This window comes from Lampetra planeri, chromosome 40 (assembly GCF_965212315.1).
Source record: "Lampetra planeri chromosome 40, kcLamPlan1.2.h2, whole genome shotgun sequence".
NCBI lineage: Eukaryota > Metazoa > Chordata > Hyperoartia > Petromyzontiformes > Petromyzontidae > Lampetra > Lampetra planeri.
The window spans coordinates 1,177,224-1,197,556 of NC_136146.1; the positions used below are offsets into that span (position 1 = coordinate 1,177,224).

At 48.8% G+C, this 20,333-nt stretch overlaps 1 protein-coding gene across 1 annotated transcript in view; it reads left to right on the forward strand.

The window, feature by feature from the left end:
* Positions 1 to 20,333, forward strand: part of LOC144731712 (forkhead box protein P2-like) — a 181,801-nt gene that overhangs the window by 45,821 nt on the left and 115,647 nt on the right. The window contains exon 3 of the mRNA XM_078612897.1: positions 13,939 to 14,031. Within this exon, the coding sequence (XP_078469023.1) occupies positions 13,939 to 14,031 (93 nt within the window). The remainder of the gene's footprint in view (positions 1 to 13,938; positions 14,032 to 20,333) is intronic.

A 20,333-nucleotide genomic window follows, 5' to 3' on the forward strand; every position in this document is an offset into this window, starting at 1 on the left:
CCTATTTTTCACAATGAACGACTGTTTTCGTTTTATATTACAATCCAAATTGAGTACGAAAAAAAACAAGGGAAAAAAAAGTTCGAGCGTAACCCGTAACGCTGTTAACGTTGTCGAAACAGTGTCCGTGTTTTGATGTCGCTCTACAAACGCGTCTTGGTTGACGGTAATGAATTGATAACGGCGATAAATAAATAGGCGCAAGGAGTGCACTTTGGACAGCTGCCTCGTTGATATGCAAAGCAGAATATGCTTTTGTACATAAGGTTCTCGTCGATAAGGGAGGTAACATCTTGCAAATTGATTTACGTAGATACACACGGCAAGCATTTTGCCATTTTATCTTATTTCTGTTGGGGTTTTTTTTTTGTCCCAACAAACCTCTGGCTTTGTGTTAACTGATTGTCTTGCTGCCAGCCTTCACCAGAGATTTTGCCCCCACCCCCTCTCCCACCCTCCTTTTCTCTTTCAAACTTGCTGTTTTCAACGTAAATCCGACGGCATCCATCCCATTAATTATCCTTCCCGCTCCTATCGCAGAACCGCATTATATCGCTGCCACGAAACGGCTCCGTTTATCCTCGCAGCAGCCACGCGGTGAAGCCCCCCACCTACGTAGGTAATTGTCTGTCACGAGTTGAGAAAGTGAGTGTCCACTGTTTGTCTTCGACGCAGAGATCTTTTTTTCGTGCCCCCCCCCCCCACAAGTTCCACAACCCCCCCTCTGCCCCCCCCCCCCCCATCGGCCCGATCCAAATGCCGTTTTTTGTTCCGTGGAAATTATTTGGTTCAACGCGCAGTCGCGCGTCTAATGCGACACTGAGTTTTGTTCCGTTACATTTGACGCGTTGGGTTTTTTTTTACGTGACCACTTTGCAAAGAGGGTCATTAATCATGCACGGTCATTGTCCGATGCGCCATACTCGACCCCGGCCAGGGGAATGTGGAGATGAGCACCGTGCTTTAGTTTGAGATGGAGGGACACGTTTTGCTTTCTCTATAAATTAACGACTTAATGAAAATAAAAAAGCTAAAGGTGCAGCCCTGCAATTTCTTTCTCATGCCACTGCTGGCAGATGCGCCCTCCATTAGAGGGAACCCTAAAAGGGAGCCATCCTCAAGGCTATGCGTGGTCCCGCTCTTCCACGCTTGCTAGGTGCATTGGAAAAGGTTTAAGGTAGCCACAGTTTACCCCACCACACGCAACCTGTGGGTCAGTTCACTCTGGTGTACTCATTTATACTGCTGGGTGGATGGGGGCGGAGAGCAGCATTTAGATTTTATTAATGCAACATCTTTGCTGTGCATTTTGGGGAAAAAAAAACATTAGTCGACATATGTGTCAAAGAATGCATAAACGGCACACTTTCGACTCGATACCAGAACACAAATAAAACGTTGTAAATTACGCTTTACTATACTCTTTGGTTCTTTCGGTAAAGTCACGTAGGTAGAAATAAAACAAAATAAATCACGACGGTTCGAACGCAACACAAGCGCCCGTCTTCAGGCGAAAATCGCGATAGCCTCACAAGGCAGCAGACATCGCGGCTATCGCGATATTCACCTGAAGAAGGGCGCTTGTGTTGCGTTCGAAACGTCGTGATTTATTTTGTTTTATTTCTACCCACGTGACTTTACCGAAAGAACCAAAGAGCATGGATTCCTGCAGTCACGAAAGCTTCTAATCATGATTACGTTTCACTCTTTATTACTACTATTATTATTTAATCTGACTTTTGATTGTCCATCCAGATCACACAACTGCCCCGTTGTGTCTACGGTGCCAGTCGCGGTGCACATTCTCGGTAGCTCACCGCCCCCCTCCCACCCCCCCGGCAATGGCTGCGCTGCACAACCACGCACCACCACCGCTCTTTCAGTTCTACAGGGACTCCTCCACTTACGAACGAGTTAGGTTCCAGAGGTCTGTTCGTAAGTCGATTTGCTCGCAAGTCCAACTTTACTCCTGTCGATTACAACCGCGTTGTACGGCGTGTACACTAAACACGGGGGGATAGCTTTAAACGTTGTATAATCTCCCGCAGATGTAGATGCCACTGGTTCTTCTTACAATCACCCTCAACGCTTTCAGCACTCTGACGCTTCTGAGACACGACGGGGGGTTGATGGTGTTCGTGAACAGCACGCAGAACGTCCCGTTCGTGAACCGCACAGCGACACCACAACAACAGACGATGGGCGGCGGCCCAGGCGGCAATGCTGGGCATACCGGGTAACGACGCGACTCACGGTCCGAACAGGCGACTGGACATACGGACAGACTTGTCCGTTTCTCTCAAAGTTCGTAAGTCGAATGTTCGTAAGTAGAGGAGTCTCCGTACACATTTTTTTTCTTCTTCTCGCCCCTCAGCTGCCCCCGCCCCCCTCCACAACCGACCCCTGCGTGCCCACCCGCCCCCACCACCCCCGCAATACCCGCAGAGCCCCCCACCCTCCTTTATCAGCCCATTCTACCTTATTTGGGTTTGTTTTGGCCGCGGCCTAATGCAATGTTGAAAGATGCGGCCGCCTGTCCAAACAGCACGTCGGGGCTTGGTAAACAATATTTTGTTCCCGGGTGGAGGAGAGGAGCGGGGGGGTGTGCTGGACAACCCACAAGCGGTGCTAGTCTCCGCCTGGTATCACACCGACACACACTCACACGCACGCAGCACCCTGCTGTGAGAGGCACAGCTTAGGGGGGAGGGGGCTGGCCTGGCCGGGCGCGTTGGCGGCTTTACGACCGCCGGCAACGTGGGTTATGGCCACTCCTCGAAAGAAGAAACGCAAACCGCAGCCAAAACAAAACTAAAACAACGCAACGTCACAAACAATGCCGCCGAATCGCCTGCGGCGTGACGGAGAAACCTGCGCGCGGTTCCGTGAGCGTGCCCGCACCTTGCCCTGCGACCTCGAGCTCGGCCGTCTGCACGCACGTGGACGCACGTGAACGCGTGTGGACGGATGTGGATGCACGTGGACGCACGCGCACGTGGATGCACGTGAACGCGTGTGGACGCATGCGGACGCACGTGAACGCACGTGAACGCAAAGCACACGTGGACGCACGTGGACGCACACGCGACTGTCTGCTGCGAGCGCTTCGGGAGTAATCCGAGCACCGGTGCCAACACCGGCACTGCCACGTTCCCGCTTGCCTGCAAGCGCCGCCGCTTAATATGAGAGCTTTGACAATGATGTAACAATTGATAAGTGCAGCTCCCTTTGTAGTTCCACCGCTGGATAGAGGCCTCCCCAATCGTGGAAGGGACGTGGAGTGGGTTGTTTATTACCCGTTTACCCGTAACTCCACTACGCTCGTCAGCGCAGGTTGCACGCATTTGCGTTGAACTTCTTTCGCGCTGTAGGCGTTGGTGGGCGCGTTGAGACTTTGACCGATTCAGAAGCCGCTCGTTGCTGCTGTGATACTTGGACCGGAGTCAAACCTCGTGCCGCCAGGGATCGTGGCACAGCGACGCTGAACCACTGTGTTCAACGGTCCCTCGCAACACGGAATTACCTGTTCGAGCAATTACGGAGGGTCGAAGGTGAAATAGAAGGCGCGCTACTTAAAACTGCGGACTGTCTGCGCTCGATGATGTCGCCTCAAAGTGACCCTCTCGTTGCCCTGTTCGGTTATAATTTATGTGATTCCTGAAGCTTTGGCAGGGAAGACGAAGCGTCCGTGGGGTGGGCGCTTGCGTGTGCTTCGGATTAATCGGGAAGCTGTGGGTTTGAACATGCAGTCGGGCTGTATCCCGGCCAACATCATTGATTACTCACGGGGCTCCCAATCTGCCCTTAATGCTGCAAGGGGTCAACGTCATGGAAGTTGTTGTTGTTGCTGTTACTGTATTCATAGCGTACTTAATAAGTCAGTACCTTCGGAGTCTTGATATGTTTTATTGCATGGTTTTCACAGTTTAGTAGTACTGATAACAAAGTGAACAATAATGATTATAATGATTTAAAGCACTGTGTCAGTCCACTGGTGGGTCAATGACTTTACCATGCTATACCACTAATGGCGATTGCTTGACCATACTTCCCCAGTCTGGTCAGTGTGTGTTGGCAAATGGGGAGAGGGATGGTCACGACTGGTGAGATAATACTCACTACCGATGTTGGTCGTGGTCGGGAATCAAACTTCAGGTCGCCAGGTTCAAAGTGTTTTGTGCCAACCACTAACACCGATTCCCCATTACTGGGTTGGAGTAATATTGGGGTCACGTGCTTTGCTCATGAAATTATATCGATGGAAAAAAATACATCGTGTTACTCTTTGGTGGTTGTTTAAATGGGTGATAGAACACACTGAACTCTGAAATAACCTCACAGACTCTCATAACACTAAATATAATATCGACTTGTAACGCACCGCACAGTCATTATCTCAATCTCAAGCAGAGAGAACGACTCGGAGAAGCGAAGGACCACACACACACAGAGCTCTCAGTGTGGGTGCTCCCATCTCTTCTAAGGCGTCTGGCCAGCGTGGGAGCTTGAGACAAATGTCGTTTAGAGTGGTTCTGTAGAGTGCCCTCCAGTGGAGGTTCTCCCATCACCGGTGGCATGAGCCAGTAATTAATGGGCTGCACCTTTTCCTTTTTTTATTTTTTTGTTGAATGAGTGTCGGTTTTAATCTTTTTCCAATATCAGATTTGTGGATTTCGGCCCAATTTCAGAATTTACTTATCATTTCGAAATATTCAGATGTGAATTTGTTACACGCTGATAACTGCCACAGTTTAAGCTCTAAATGTAGACGATTCAATGCTATTAAAATATCAATATTCTTACTGAATGGTTCTTTCAAAGTTCCGTGAGAAACAATAAATGTAACGTGAAAAAAAAACATTCGTGTACTTCCGTCGTGGAGTGAACTCTGCTGGACCCCATCTAACCTAAACAAGTGTTGATATTGATTATATTCACTCAACTTCATTTTATTATGGCACAGGTGTCTTCACTAACAGGCTTGATGGCCTTCAATCATAATAATAAGTGACTGCTGCCATTCATATAGAGTACAGGTGTGTTCCTGAAAGAAAGAATAAAAAAACAATTGTGAGTATAAAGTCTCATTGTAGTCTCTGCAGCTGGCCAAGAATTCTCTGGAAACATAATTTTTATTTCAGCTATGCAGATTTAGACCTGTGTGCCCCAGTGGTCAAGTATTTCAAGGATTGTTTTCATCTTCTCCGCAACGGGGAATTTATTTATTGGCCTCCGCTCAACAAAGTGTGACTGTTGGAATATTTAATAAAAGTGCACCGCAGTGTGGAACATTCGCCGTGTGTGCGAGAAGGGGAGCCCACTGATGTTACGCTGGCAAAGGCCTTCGAAACGCATGACAATTGGTGGAGCTAAATGATAGGGAAGCAGTGAGAGGAACAGCCCTCACTGCATGCCAGTGCGTCGCTCGTGAAGTGACGCATCTCACGCCTGCAATGGAAGCCAGGACAATATTTATAAATTGCATTATTATTATTCTTACTTCTCTGGTGGAGGCACGTATATCTGTAGGACAACCACTGTTAGATTATCCATGAAGGAGTTGCTCACAATGATGAATATTAATAACGATTCGAGGATGATGATTGATTGAGTGGTACATTAATTATAATGATCAGGTTTGATTATATGGTAACAGCATTAAACAATCAGTGTAGCAGAGATAACATTAATTGTTTGTGTAGCCAGAGTTTGTACAGGTACATTGCAATACTCTACCAATGCTCTTTATATTGTTGGTTCTTTCGGTAAAGTCACGTAGAAGGGAAATATAAATATATATATAAAACAATAAATTATCACGACGTTTCGACTGCAACACAAGCAATCGTTATCAGGTGTGAAATCCACAGCAAAAAAATTTGAAAAAAAAATGCTCTTTGTTTAAAATAATGGAGTTCAATGCAATTTTTTTTTACAGTCCTTAAGGTAAAGGTGCAGCCCTGCAATTACGTGTTCATGCAACTGCTGGGGGAAGGGCCGCCACTCCAGTGCACTCAAGGGCGTATTTTAGCCTCGTCCTCCCAGCTGACCAGATGCATTATAAGCATGCCTACATACAGCTTTTGTCATAGCATTGTCCCTATCCATCTCCATGGACAGACGTCTGAGAACGACTTGAATTAGCTTTGAATATATTTTTCTTTTACCGACAAAATCCTCACTTTCACATTTGTACTGTTTGGCCAATTCCAGGTTCAATATTTTCTCTCTCACATTTTTGCCGAGACCACAGCGGCCAGGCTAAACCCCCGCCACGCGAGTGGAGAACACTCAAACACGGCACAGAGAGATCGGCGGCCTAATTTCTCCAACTGCCTCGCATCTCCGATTAGCACGGTTGGCTACGTCCCGTGCGAAAGAGGTTCAACGCGCGTACACGCAACACACAGCACGGCGCCGAGCCCCGGCTGTAAACATCGCACATTCTGCCATTCAACAATAGTAACAATTTTAAGGGATTATTTCGGATTCTTACACGTGAAGAGAAACGCGTGCTGAAGGATAGCACTGCTAAGCATTGCCACGTAGCCATAAAAAACAGAGATCCGTGGGTCACATGCGAGAGTGTGTCCATGCCTGATGACAATAGCCGTACGCGCGGGCCGCATTGCTCTCTCGCACGGCTTATTCCGTGGACAGTTGCTTGTTGATTTGGGCGCATACCGCGAATAATCGCCTTAGAAAAAACACGACTATAAAGATACGGCGGTGTCAGAGCTGGCCGGCTTTACTTGTCTACTCAAATTGCTTTTGACAGGCATATTGACTGGAGCAAGGACCATAATCTAAACATTCCACTACACCCCCCCCTTTCCCAACCCCGCGAAATAATTTCTCACGAGAGCTGGCCAGTATTGGATTTCCAATCGCGTCACATCTTCAAGCAATTACAAACAATTTGCTTCATGAACTCTTTATGCATTTAGGGCTCACCGGGGCATTTTGTTGCACCGGTAAAGTATTGCAAAGTGGTATGGTGTGGGATTTTTTTTCATTGTGTTATTGCAAACAAGACCAACGTCCTGTGGCCCTGGGTTCTTTTGCGTAAAAAAGTGGTGACGAAAGACAGGGCTTGACCGAGACATCAGTGGCATTTACGAGATGTAACTCTGGAATATTAAAGCATAGCAAAAAAAAGTGTCCCCCCAACAGCCAAGTTTACGTGATGAATTGCACACGGGAGGCAACTAAAAGGTAGGGAAACGTAAAAGGTTAACTTGATACTTTTGTTTAACCGTGAGGACAATATTTTTCTTACTTAATGGAACCCCAAGTGGAAGGGTAAGCTAGGGCTGGTAATCTTTCACAACAATTGAAATGTTTTCTTGCCCCGAACCAGTGGTGGAAATGTCACATTCCTATGGTCGGACAAGCCTCTCCATTGGACAACCGATGTTAATTTCCCCACAAAGCGGTACCCCGTTTTATCGACCCTGGAGGGGTGATGGGCTGAGCCAGTCTCCCCGCCTGCAAAGCTGCCCTCGCTCTGCCGATGGACCACCTAGCCGGTGTCTCGCGGCTAATGGCAACCTACGACTCTTTCATCTGAGTGGCGTGCAACGTGCGCGCATGTTAACACTCCGTGAGTGTGTGTACAATTGAGTATTGTCCCTCTACTCCATTCCACACCTCCTCCTCCCCCCTCCACCCAAGGAAAATAAAAAAAAACGACACGCTGTAATGCTTAGAATCGACACGGTCAGAAAATTTGAATTCATTAGCATATTTTAACACGCGGCGCATTTTATTTTGCGGGGCCTTCCTTCAACTCATCAGGGCCATCCATGCCCCAAGGAGACGAAGGAATTGGAAAATTGCTCGTTACCCGATGTTTTATTCATGAAATTTAATGAAATAACAATCTGAAACACATCCTACTTATTGGGGCAGACTGGACCGCAGCTGTCTTGTTGTTGACGACGGATGAATGGAAGGATGCAGATTCTGTAATGTGTCCAAGTAATAAGCCTCATCCCTCGTGAAAGGGAAGCTTATCTGTCCTATTCATCTGAATGTGCGCGCGGCGGTGGATGGCGTTTGCTTTTATGATTTCAACCCACAATGGGCTTTCAATGTCACAAATGCAGATTAGCTGCAATTGCTTTGGCCTCGCTGATTTTTTCTTTCCCTCCCCCCACTCCTTTCCCCTCCTTCCCATTTTTTGTTTTCTTTGAAATTGCGCGCGTGAGCATTTGACAATGCAACGGACACGCCATGCCACTGATGCGTTTCTTTTTTTTCTCACTGCCTGTGATTTTGCCTTTCATTACAGGGGATTAGGGGTCAATTGACCTCCTGTGAACTTTGACCAAGGTCTTCAGTCCCTGTGGTATATTTTAGCTCTTGTAAGGATTATTTTTATTTCTTTCCCCCCAATTTACGATGTGCGGCTCCGCACCACCAAAACGAGAGATCGCTGCCCGTTGTGTAATAGCACGCTGGAATTGCATTCCGTAGGTTTCGCCGGCTCTATTTGATCTCCCGGCGCGGCAGCTGAAACAATGGTGCTGATAGTTTCTTAGAATGCCGCCTTTCTCTCCGCTTCTGGCCATTCGTCGATCGGCGGTTTGCGTGCGGCGGGGTTAATCACAGGCACTCTCGCCTCTCACCAAGGCATCTGGCCAGCGTGGAAGAGGAGACCAAAGACCCTCTCGAGCAGTGTTCTTCACTCATTTTCGCCGATAGGACATCGTCATCGTGAGAGCTGCCACACATTTGAAACCAATGGGGGTTTGACAGCAGCACGGCGATGATGATGATGATGATGGGGGGTGTTGTCACTCTCTGTGTATTGTCGGGGGTCCGCACGTCAGCGGCAGCACTCAAGGCCACCAGGGGCCGCCAGTGGTCCCGCAGGGCCTTGCGATGAAGAAGACTGCTCTAGTGGGACTCTAGAGCTCCATCTTTCCGTGGCACGAGCAGGTAGAATCGCAGGTCTGCACCTTTGCCTTTTACCACCCAGCTGTGAGATCTCCTGCACACTCAAATGACTGCGCATTTCTGCATGCTGTTGATTCCAGCTGGTATCCAATCTAGGTTTTATTGGCCTTTGCTGTTAGAAACATTACACCTTGTGGGAGTTTGGTTGTGTAAAGTAAAGCCATTGAATACATAAATGGGCTGCTACATAAAAAAAACACACACACACACACGCAAATAAGTAAATAAATAAATAACATTTTAAATACGCATTCTAAACGCTTCGGCCGTTAAAAAAAATGTCTCACACTTGCACGTGGCTTCTCTCACCCCCAGCGCGCTCACGATGATTTCCATTTCGATTTAAATGACGCTTTAATCGCGCCGCCCCCCGAAACAAACACACTCACAACTTAGTTAACCGCAGTGACAAAATATAAATATATATACACACACGGGAGGGGTGGGCTTGGTAATGTAAATAATGGAATTGGCGCTTATCCCAAGGGAACTAGGCATTGGTGGAGGGCTTTGAGGACCTTGCTACATCGCCTCCTCCTCCTCCCTCCTCCTCGTGATTTCAATGCGAAGAGTCCCATTGATTCTGCGAGCGACACGGCATTCCTGGGCGAGACTCGTGCTAACAGCTGAGGTGGGGGTGGGGGCTGCAGCGGAGGCGGTGGACACAATGTGGGGGGGGGGCTCTGACACTCTTCCGCTGTCTCAGACGCCGACGTAGCCCGCGGATCATGGGGGGGGGGGGGCGAATTTCAGTCAGTTCACTGATCATAGCGTGAACCCTGCTGGCTTGTGCAAGGATCGACAAGATGCATTTCAGTGGAACAAAATGGAGAGAGTGAGAGAGAGAGTGAGACGAGAGAGGGAGGGAGGGAGGCAGTCAAGAGAATGGAGGAGATGCTGCCTCGCGCATTCATCGTTCAGACATTCCGAGTGAAGAGCTGTTGGGGGCGCCGCTAATTTTGTGTCGGGGTTTGTTGTTGTTGTTGTTCTTCCCATTCAACAAGGCTGGAGAGCACTTTAACCAAACGACACGCTGTAACTTCTGTGAAACTTAAAATAGACGTGAACAAAAAAGGATTCAATTTTAATGTGCATTCTTTAACCCGATGGGATGGTCGGATGGGGGCATTCTTCGAGTTAAAAAAAACTCCACTGTCGTTACAATTGCCATCACACCGTTCGTCTAAGCCTTTATTGCCTGCAGTGTTTGCTTTGGCTTGCAGCGAGGTCTTAGGCAACAATATATGGGTTTTGATTGTAAACCAGACACAGATCTCGGGTAATTTAATTTTAGGTCACTCCTTCAACCTTATATTACTACAATAACACTCTGCTCATGCTTACACATTTTGTAGCCACTGCTCACCAAGCCTGTTTGGTCTAAGAATAATCATTCCAGGAAATCAATTAACAGAGTTTACAATGCACATAAAAAGCGGTGTATGTAAAAAAAAATAAGAAATACATTCAGGTGAATGCCATTCCTCGCTTTGCATTTATATAAATATCACGAGGTTGTGGATTATGCAGTCTGGAGACACGCGTGATGGCATTGTCTCATTTGTTCCGGTTCCGCTGTGAGTGAGTGCTCCAGTTGTGTGGCCTGTGGCCTGCGAGGGATCCTCAAAGCAGAGTGCACTGCTGGTTAATCACGTGCTTCGGTGCGGAGTGGAAATCCTCTATTGTGGCCACCCAAGCGAGTGTATGAAAAATAAAGCTGCTCTCGGTGGTGAGTTGATCTTAATGTGCAAACCCTCAAAAGCCACCCACTGTAATTAATCACGTGGTAGTTGAGCGGCCGTGTTGGAGTCGGGTCGGTGTAATAGCGAGGCCGCTCTTAAGTGGGAGTAACACGAAGTGATAGCTGGCTGCGTGGAATCACGGGCCTGCAGTAGTGCTGAGCTGCCACCGCTGAGATGCCGGGTTCAAGTCTGGGCGGTCACCAGCGATTAAGCCGCCTTCTAAAGTGTGGCGACTTGACCGCCTTGGCCAGATTAGCAGTGGCCGCATGCAAAATATATATTCAATTTAGTTGTTTCGCATGCGATAATAATAATAATAATTGTACTTATTTATCCAGGAGAGTCACGCAGAGTTATATAACTCGTTGACAGGAGGGTCCTTCTGCTGCTGCTGCTGCATTGGGTTTTTATTTTAAGATGTTTTCAGCCAATCAGAATTTAACATTTCTGTTCAATTTACATGCGATGTTAATGATGTCGAGGCAATTATAACATGCTCCACTCGTGTGGTGAAAGAGATTTATTGAAATTAATTCCAAAAGTAGTTTTGTGATGTCAAATTCCACGGCCATTATCGGACACAAAGTGATGCATTGGTAGCTGTGAGTTCCTGATAACACAATTTGTCAATATGCTAAGGATGTGTTCCAGATTTCTCAAAATAGTTGGGAGTGTGCCCACCCTTCAGTGAAACACAGATACAACTGTAGATTGGTTTGGTGCTTAATAATACTTTCATTTTATATATCATCATTCATTATATTAGCATCCCATAACGCTGGACTCCCATAGGTGCATTGATTTCGCTATGGACTCATCAGTACAGCGGTCATCAGTGTTCGCCACTGCCACGTGTCTCCATGAACGCGCATATATATGGAGAGGGCTTCCAAGTACACGGGTAATGTTGGACAAACGTACATACAAACACACGCACGCACGCGTACTTGAAGTGGCTGTGTAACGACGCGAGAGCGAGCGAGGTGCGCGAGCAGGCACAACGGATTGCGTGCACGGGCTGCGTCCTGTGATCATCGGCCGTTGTTGTAAACAGAAGGCGAGCCCGAGCCGCTCCTCCCCCGAGGGCTCTCTGCCACTTCAGAGACACGAATGACTTTTTTTTAATACAAAAAAAATGTATTAACACTTTTGAATTAGACAACTTATCAGTCTCATTGCAAGGTCCGACGGAGCGTCACGTGTTGAAGTCGCGTGGGTTGTGAGTTTCTCCGCTGTAGCAAGTGAGGTTGGTGGGAGGTGGGTTTTTTTGGTGCTCGTTATGATGTTTACTTGTCATTTCTTTCTGCGGTTCGCTTTTTTTCCTGTGCGCTTGCAGTGCGGTCGCTTTGAGCCGTGCCCAGGGAGGTTTTTTTTATTTAGATGCTTTATAAAGACAAGTTTTTTAACAAGTTTCTGCATGGAGGCAAATAAAGAGGTGCTTTGTTTGGCCACGATTTTTCCTCCCACCACCGTCCATTTATTATACAGAGCGTTTTACGATAATATCTTGACTTTGTCATCGCAATAATTTCACACACATCAATCGGAGGTCTCCCCTTTCCTCTGCTGCTCCCACTGTTGTCCCCCCTTGTTAGAAATATCCTTCACCCAGCCACCCATGCTGCCCGTTCCCTGGCCCGCTGCAAGTGCGGGCTGCGTGAATTCCTCTTCTCCTCCATGACCTTGGTAGTCTGTCTCCCATCTCGAAACGAAATTCAGTGGCATCCTGCTTCAGTCATACAAACACCTCCAAACGCTACAAAAGTAATCGCGCGAACAGCAAAACGTCCCGCTTTTTGTAAGAAGAAAAAAGTGTTTGGAAATGTTACAGGTGCGTTCGCTATGCAAATGCAACAGTGCATTGTACTCTCACACCAAGGTTGAGCTTGCGAGAGCGATATTGCATCTGAATGTTTTTCTTCTTCTTACCAGATTAAATTCCAACGACCGAATAGATCGATTGCCTTGGCGCGTGCTGCATTGGTGCACGCGCTGTCGGTGTGCGTCAGCGTGTGTTAATGCGTGTCGGGCCATCAACACGCACATTGGTGTGCGTGTACGCGCTGCGGTGCACGCGTGTGCAAAGCGGTGGCGCTACGGACCCGGCCACCTGAGTTTGCCGCCTAGCCGTGATTGACACCAGCGGTGAGCGATATCTGCTGAACTGGTTCGAGTCCTCGTCTAGGTAAACTCAGCCATACATGAGTACAATACCCAGTGTGCTCCTCGTGGCCCTGCCACCCCACGTGGCTTTAATAGGTGTTCGCTGAAGGCACTTGCCTCAACTCCCTATAAAAGAAGGCTATAGGGGTGTTTGTGTGTGCATGTGCGGGGAGCGGTAGTGTAGCGGTTAGCGCTACGAACCCGGCAACCCGAGTTCGGTTCTCGCTCACGGTCAACACCCATTGATGATTATCTGAACCCGTCCTGGGCCTCTCCCCTAGGTTGACTCAGCCTCAAATGAGTACCTGGTGTGGTGTGTGAACATCGCTACAAGGGAGACAAAGGCGGTCGGGCGTGATGCTGGCCACCCACCCTGTCGTGTGCTGTTCCGGCCTTCATGGGTGCTCGCTAACAGCACTTGTCCCAACAGTATGTTAAGGCTATACAGGGGATCTTTGTCTTTGTGTATGTGCACTTGCATAGACAGCGTGCAGCGGTTAGGGCGTAGCGGTTAGCGCGCCGTGCTACGAACCTAGCGACCCGAGTTCGATGCCCGCTCACAGTCAACGCCATTGGCGATGATCTCAATCGGTCGTGGGCCTCTCCGAGGTCGACTCAGCCTCAAATGAGTGCCTCGTGCGACGGGTATGCATCGCCACTGGAGAGACAAAGGCAGTCGGGCGTGGTGCTGGCCACCCAATCCCTCGTGCGTTGTGCCGGCCTTCATTACAGCACTCGCCCCAACAGTCTGTCAAGGCCATGGGAGGCGGGGGGGTTGGTCTTTGTTTTTGTCTTAGCGCGTGCACGCGCGAGTGTGCGTGTGTCAGTGCATTTGCATGTCTCCCTGCTCCAGGCAGGGAGTACGCCCATTGAAGAGCACAATGACGTGCAGCGTGCTGCTCATCACGATGACAGCACCGCGCACGAGCTAAACGAGTGGCAAAGATTTGAGCGTGTGTTTTTAATCCACACTTACAACAATAAAAAAAATCTGCTTCCCCCCCTCCTCCTCCTTCTGTTCATCTCCTCTTTCCCCCCCACCCTCCACCTTCACCTCATCTCCCTCGGGCAGGTGCTACAGGCTGCTGCAAGACATTATTTGCTCCAACAGCAAACGGGCGGAGGACTTAAATCACCCAAGTCGACTGAGAAACCGGCTCTGCAGGTCAGAAGCATGCGCCTCCTGCATGTGCGCGTGTGTGTGCGTGCAGTGTCGAGGGTGCAGTCACGTGGTGGCTCGCACGATGCGCTACACACCGGGCATGTCGAGTTCGATTCCCGGCCAAGGCTAATATCAGCGGTGATTATCTAAACCAGTCTTGGGATTCCCCTAGGTCCACTCAACCTTAACATCGGCGGTGCCTGCCACACAAAGCCCCTTTAGTGCATCCCACCGGCCTGCAATGGGCGCTCGTGAACAGCGCTTGCATTCACTCTTCCATAAAAATGTGGAATATCTTTGACTCGGAATGAACACCACACGTGCTTGTTCAAACATGGAAACACACTGACTTCACTGCATACAGTCTACATGTATGTGTGTGTGTGAACCCCATCCTGCGTTGTGCCAGCCTTCACATTGCACCGTACTCACATAAGCACATGATCCCAAACATTCTCCAACGATTATTCAGGGATCTCCTGTCTTTTCTTGAATAGGTGGTGGAACAGCATTGGGGGCACTGCGTTACCCTTCCCCTGAGCTGGGTTCGACTGCTGGTCACTCCTGAGACGGCACTTAGGGTGATGAGGCCTGAAACGAGTGTCCCGTGCAGTAGTTTTTAAAATAGGCTGTAAGGGCATGGTGGTGTGTGTTGTGCCAGAATTAATCGGCGCTTGCAAATTGAACGTGCATCTATATAGCTTCATCGAGTTACAATGGCAAGGTTCTTTATCTTTTTGTGAAGTTTATTGCAGATGCTTGACAACAGCGAGCATGGCAGGACCTGCTCCTCCTATTCCGTGGCCATTGGTGAAAGAATTGAATTGAAAAAAAAAAATGTGATGCAAAACTTAGTTGCATTTTGCAAGAGTGACCCGAGCATTAGTCTGCCGGTAGGGTTGCGTTGAATGCTACGCGCAATCTCCAATTTGAGTCATTCGTGGGTCATGTTCAAATTTGCCAAAGCTTGGACCGTGACACTAGCACGTAGCGGCATGCCCTTGCGAATGCCATCAGGGCATGTGTAACGTCCACTGTGAGTGAAGAAGACGGCATGTAGTAGTATTATAATTATTCACACGCCGCAGTGATGATCAGGACGGCTGCTGGATTCTAAAACGAAACTATATTTTATTTTACCAGGTAAGGCCCACTGAGCTATACAGTTAGTTTTTTTTGAAGCGACCTGGCCACAAATGATAGCTCAACAAAGTGGCTTATCACGTGGGCAATGTATAGCTGCCAGATACTCGAAATGCATGTTTCTAAATGTGGAGGGACAAATCGGAGGACCCAGAGAGAAATCCGTGCAAACGCAGGGAGAACATCCAAACATGCAAACTCCAAATACACAGGCGTACGTACGGGTCGGGATTGAACCCACGACCTCCTATATACCAGGCGAGGTAGTTTGTTTGTTGGTAATACGTTTCTTGTGTATATCTGCAATGCATCCAGGCTGTGTCTCTGGTATCTGTCAATGTGACCGGTGCTGACGATTTTATCAGTGACTGTCTGGGACCACGACTTTCTGCGCAGGAATGTTTTTCTTCCCCCCCCTAAGGTTAAAAGGTCAACAGTTATGGGCAAAGTGCTCTTGCCTTGAATTTGTACTCAAGTTTAGGTCAGAAGTCCATGGCCAAATGTATCTAATGACTGTTGCAGGGAGAGGCAATATATTACATATAAGCCAAGTTAATGTGTGTGTCCTCTACGAATGTTTGAAAATGCCACTACAAGCTTGCATTAACTGCAGAGTTTCGTGAGAGTGGAAGATCGAGTGTGTGGGTGTCTGGGCGCGTAGCAGTATCTGTATGTGTGTGGGTGTCTGTGGGGAGCGGTGGTGTAGTGGTTAGTGCGCTGCGCTATGAACCTGGCGACCCGGGTTCGATTCCCGCTCACGGCCAACACCAGTAACGATATCTGCTGAACTGTGTAAACATCGCCACTAGGGAGACAAAGGTGGCCGGGCGTGGTGTTAGCCACCCACCCCCATGTGTGCCGTGCCGGCCTTTATAGGTGCTCGCTAACAGCACTTGCCCCTACAGTCTGTTAAGGCTATAAGGGGGATCTTTATCTTTGTGCACTTGCTCCAACAGTCTGTTAAGGCTCCACTGGGGGATATTTGTCTTTGTGTGCTGTGGGGAGCGGGAGTGTAGCACGGTTGCGTGACGAATCCGGCGGCCTGGGTTCGATTCTCGCTCATGGCAAACACCAGTGATGATTATCTGAACCGGTCATGGGCCTCCCCTATGTTGACTCAGGTTGGCAGTCTTAATAGGTGCTCGCTAACTGCACAGGCCCCCAACATTTGGTACGTCTATATGGGCGATGCCAGTTTTTGTAGCAGTGATGCAATGGTTCATGCGTCGTGCTATAATTCCTCAAGACTGGCATTGGATATGTGACCCCCCGCCCTCCCCCCCCCGGACATCTGTGGAGAATGGTATCTGAACCTCGCTCGGTCAGCTCATCCTTTACCGAGTATCTGCCATTCTGTGTAAGCATCGGCACCGAATCACGCTACCTTCCGCCTCGCTGTGCCGTGTCGGCCTTTGTAAGGTGCACGCTAAGAGCAGTTTGCCCCGACGGTCTGTGGGGATAAACGGGGATCTTTTGTTTAGCGTGGGGAGGAAGGGGTGGTGTTAAAAAAAAAAAATCAGAAAATTCTACGGTATTAAAATGTTATTTAGTTGCGGGTTGTTTTCGTTCATTAAGGCATCGGGCCTTCTCTTGTTGCCTCGTTAAGGATGCCCGCTCTTCGGTTTCCAATCCCCTTTGGATTTCCCACCTGAGAATCTCAAGAATCCCAAGTCTCCCTTCTTTGAAAACAATGCGCTTTGTCCGCAGACAGCCAGCAGGCAGTCGCACCATTACGGTGAATTGCACGGTTTCTCAGCAGGGGCGGTTAGGTCTGTAATTAGCATTTTCTCACACTCTCTCCGCGCCACCCTAAACTACCCCCCCCACCACACCGTCTCTTCTCACCCTACCCCAACACCCATGCCACCCCGCCACTGAGACCAACACCACCAACACCACCAACACCACCTCAGCCACGACAATCGTCGTTGCCACCACCACCGCTGTCCTCTCCCTCCCCCCCACAGTGATCGTAACCCCCCAACCTATAACGTGCAAAGTGCACCTTGGCTAGCACTAATTATCATCGGGCGGAGCAACCAGGAAGGCCGCCTCATTAGATCCGAACACTTTGAATTAGAGACCGCATTAAGATTGAAGAGAAGGCATGAATAGGACATCAGCGTCACAATTAATCGCTCGCTGATGATGTTTTTTTTATTTTATTTTTTTCGTAAATAACAGCTGGCACCACGCAAGCCCTGCTCGGGAACAAGTTGCTGTCGGGTGCTAACGCGCGGGGACTTTAGTCTGCACGCCCGGAGCTGGTCGCCCGCAACGACGTGCGGAGCGGAACGCGAGATTCGCGCGCGCGCGCGCTCCTTAACGGCGCGCGGATGGCGTGAGATAAATGAGCGGGATGAGTGATCGCCGGCGATGGTGACGGATTCCACGGCGTGGGATCGCTTTCGCGGCGGTAACCGCCGGCCGCGAGTCGTCGCCGGCGCACGGTAGAGGCGACGTTTCGGGGAAATGGCCCTTCTTTACGGCAACAAAAGCGAGCAATGACGCTTATCACTCGACATTGCCACTCTCCATAGCTATTGCCTATGAGATATTGTTTTCCTTTTAGGGTAAAAGGGTGAGTGACGGATGCGTTGCGTGGCTTTTCTTTTTTATTTGCGCTCCTGCCCCACTGCCAGCACGGTATCACGAAAATATTGTGTAACTTTGCTACGCGTATCGTCGAATGGGTGAACGGCAAATCGTAACGTTCTCTCTGCCAAGAAGAACAATGGTTGTTAAGCAGATTGGTATCCTGCTGATGTATTTGTCGGCTATAACACGGGTCGTTTTCTGATTATTGTTGTTGTCGTATCACAGTGCCGTTGATGAAGTTGAACCTGTGATAGGGTCAGTCATCAGCGACAAAAATCTAAAGTAAATCGTTAAATTTTTTTTTTTTAAACTTCACACACTCCTCAACAACACTGCCTTCGTATGAATATATACACATATAATTGGAAATGTTGTTGGGCAATGGTCCTTCTTTAAAGCACAGACACAGAGTGCCCACATAGATTGAGGGGATGAGGGTTTGAGACTGGACATAACACTTTGGGGCCTCATGAAAAGTTAATTATAGTAATGTTTCCTTACTTACAATTTTTAAACGGGCATATTGCTTAGTTGATGAGTGTAATTTTTGTCCATGAACTGTTCTTGCACTCCACTGCCAAACGCAGCATCGCCAAACAATTCATTAAAATGTTAGGTTTTATTACAGGGCATTGCAACGCCACTCTGCCGTGCCGTATATTTTTTTTTTGTTCGGCGGCGGCGTCAACGACACGTGAACATCGTTGCGGACAGACTTCATGCCACCGCAGCTGAGTTCTCACACGCGTCAAGGAACACGCCCGCCGTTTAATCAGGTGAAGCAATGGATACATTCATGCGTGCATCCCAATTTACGAGAACCAAGCCCCCACAACATGAACAAACCCCGATTGGTGTCGGCGAGAGAGAGAGAGAGCAGAAAACTGGGACCCATTAGCGAGTCTGCTATCTGATTCGACAGGGATGGCGGGACATTTTGCGTGCTTGTGGGTTTTGTTGTTGTTGTTGTTCAGGTGCTGCATGGGAAAAGGGCTTCCACCTTTACACGCCATCAGTTTTGCGGATCTGTGTTTCATTTCCACTCAACGCGGGGGGCTGACAAGACTCCGCGTTGAGCCAGTCGCTCACGGCCGGGATGGCTCAGCGAGGGGCAGTCACCTCCTGATCACTCTTCTATCGCTGCTACAAGCACCACCGTTGTTGCGTTCCTGTTCCCCCGTGAACTCCACTCGTTGATTCCTCCACCCACGTTGGGGACTCGGTCCAGCAGACACTGACCGTTTTCTCTAATCCACCACACTTGTGTTCAACCACCACCACACTGTGTTCAACCACCACCACCACACTGTGTTCAACCACCACCTCCACCACCACACTGTTCAACCGCCACCACCACACTATGTTCAACCACCACCACCACCACCACACTGTGTTTAACCACCACCACGCTGTGTTCAACCACCACCACCACACTGTTCAACCACCACCACGCTGTGTTCAACCACCACCACCACCACACTGTGTTCAACCACCACCACCACCACACTGTGTTCAACCACCACCACCACCACACTGTGTTCAACCATCACCACCACCACACTGTGTTCAACCATCACCACCACCACACTGTGTTCAACCATCACCACCACCACACTGCGGGCCCACCACAACACTCATTCGTGCAAATACAAACACACGAAGATCCCCCGTGCAACCTTACACGCGGGATCTTTGTGGCATTATTATTTGTATGACTGTGCGTATCTTGCTGGCATGCGGGTTACATGACGTTGCCACTTACACCGCCCTGTCCGCCGCTATCGTCCTTTCGCCGCGATGACTTCAAGATGAGCGCTCTGCAATCCCCGCTCCGTCTCACGTCGCCTTGACCCCGCACTATTGTGCACTCTTTCGGTAGTCTCCCATCGTCTGTTGCTCTGCCACTCGCAGATGGCAGTGAGGTGGTGGTGGTCGTTGCACTGTTGGTCTCCAGGTCAGGTCATGGTCCTCACATATGTTTAAAGGTGGTTTTTTTTGTGAGTAAATTATCGGGTTTTTGTTTCTCTCATTATTATACCACTTTTGGTTCCTAGGGTATCATCGGAATGACAGGCAAACAGACATGCCGATACATCGACAGTAGAATGATGATGATGGCACTCAGCCTTCTTCCAAATGTTATAAATATACACTTCATTCCATCCCAGATCAGGTTATATTCATATCAACTGGAAGTTTGAATATACGTGGTGCTTAATAAAGTATGCAGTGCGTGTTCACTCTTGCCCATAACTGTACTGTGCCTTCTTCACATGTCTGTCCCTTCAAGTGAAATGCATATTTGTGAAAGCAATATATTTTTTAAACATCCCATCAGCCACATGGCCTTCTGGAAGTAAATTGAATACATTCAGCAGCATTGGTTCAACAGAAGCAAACTGTGGACCCGGTGCCGTGTTCATCACAGTTCATCTACGAGTACAAATGGCGATAGACTTCAACGAGACCTGTGCATCTGTCTGCGTATAACCGTGATGCAACGGTTCCCCGTGCAATGCTCTGAACCTGGCCACTAGTGATCGAATCCCATCCGAGAGTGCCAT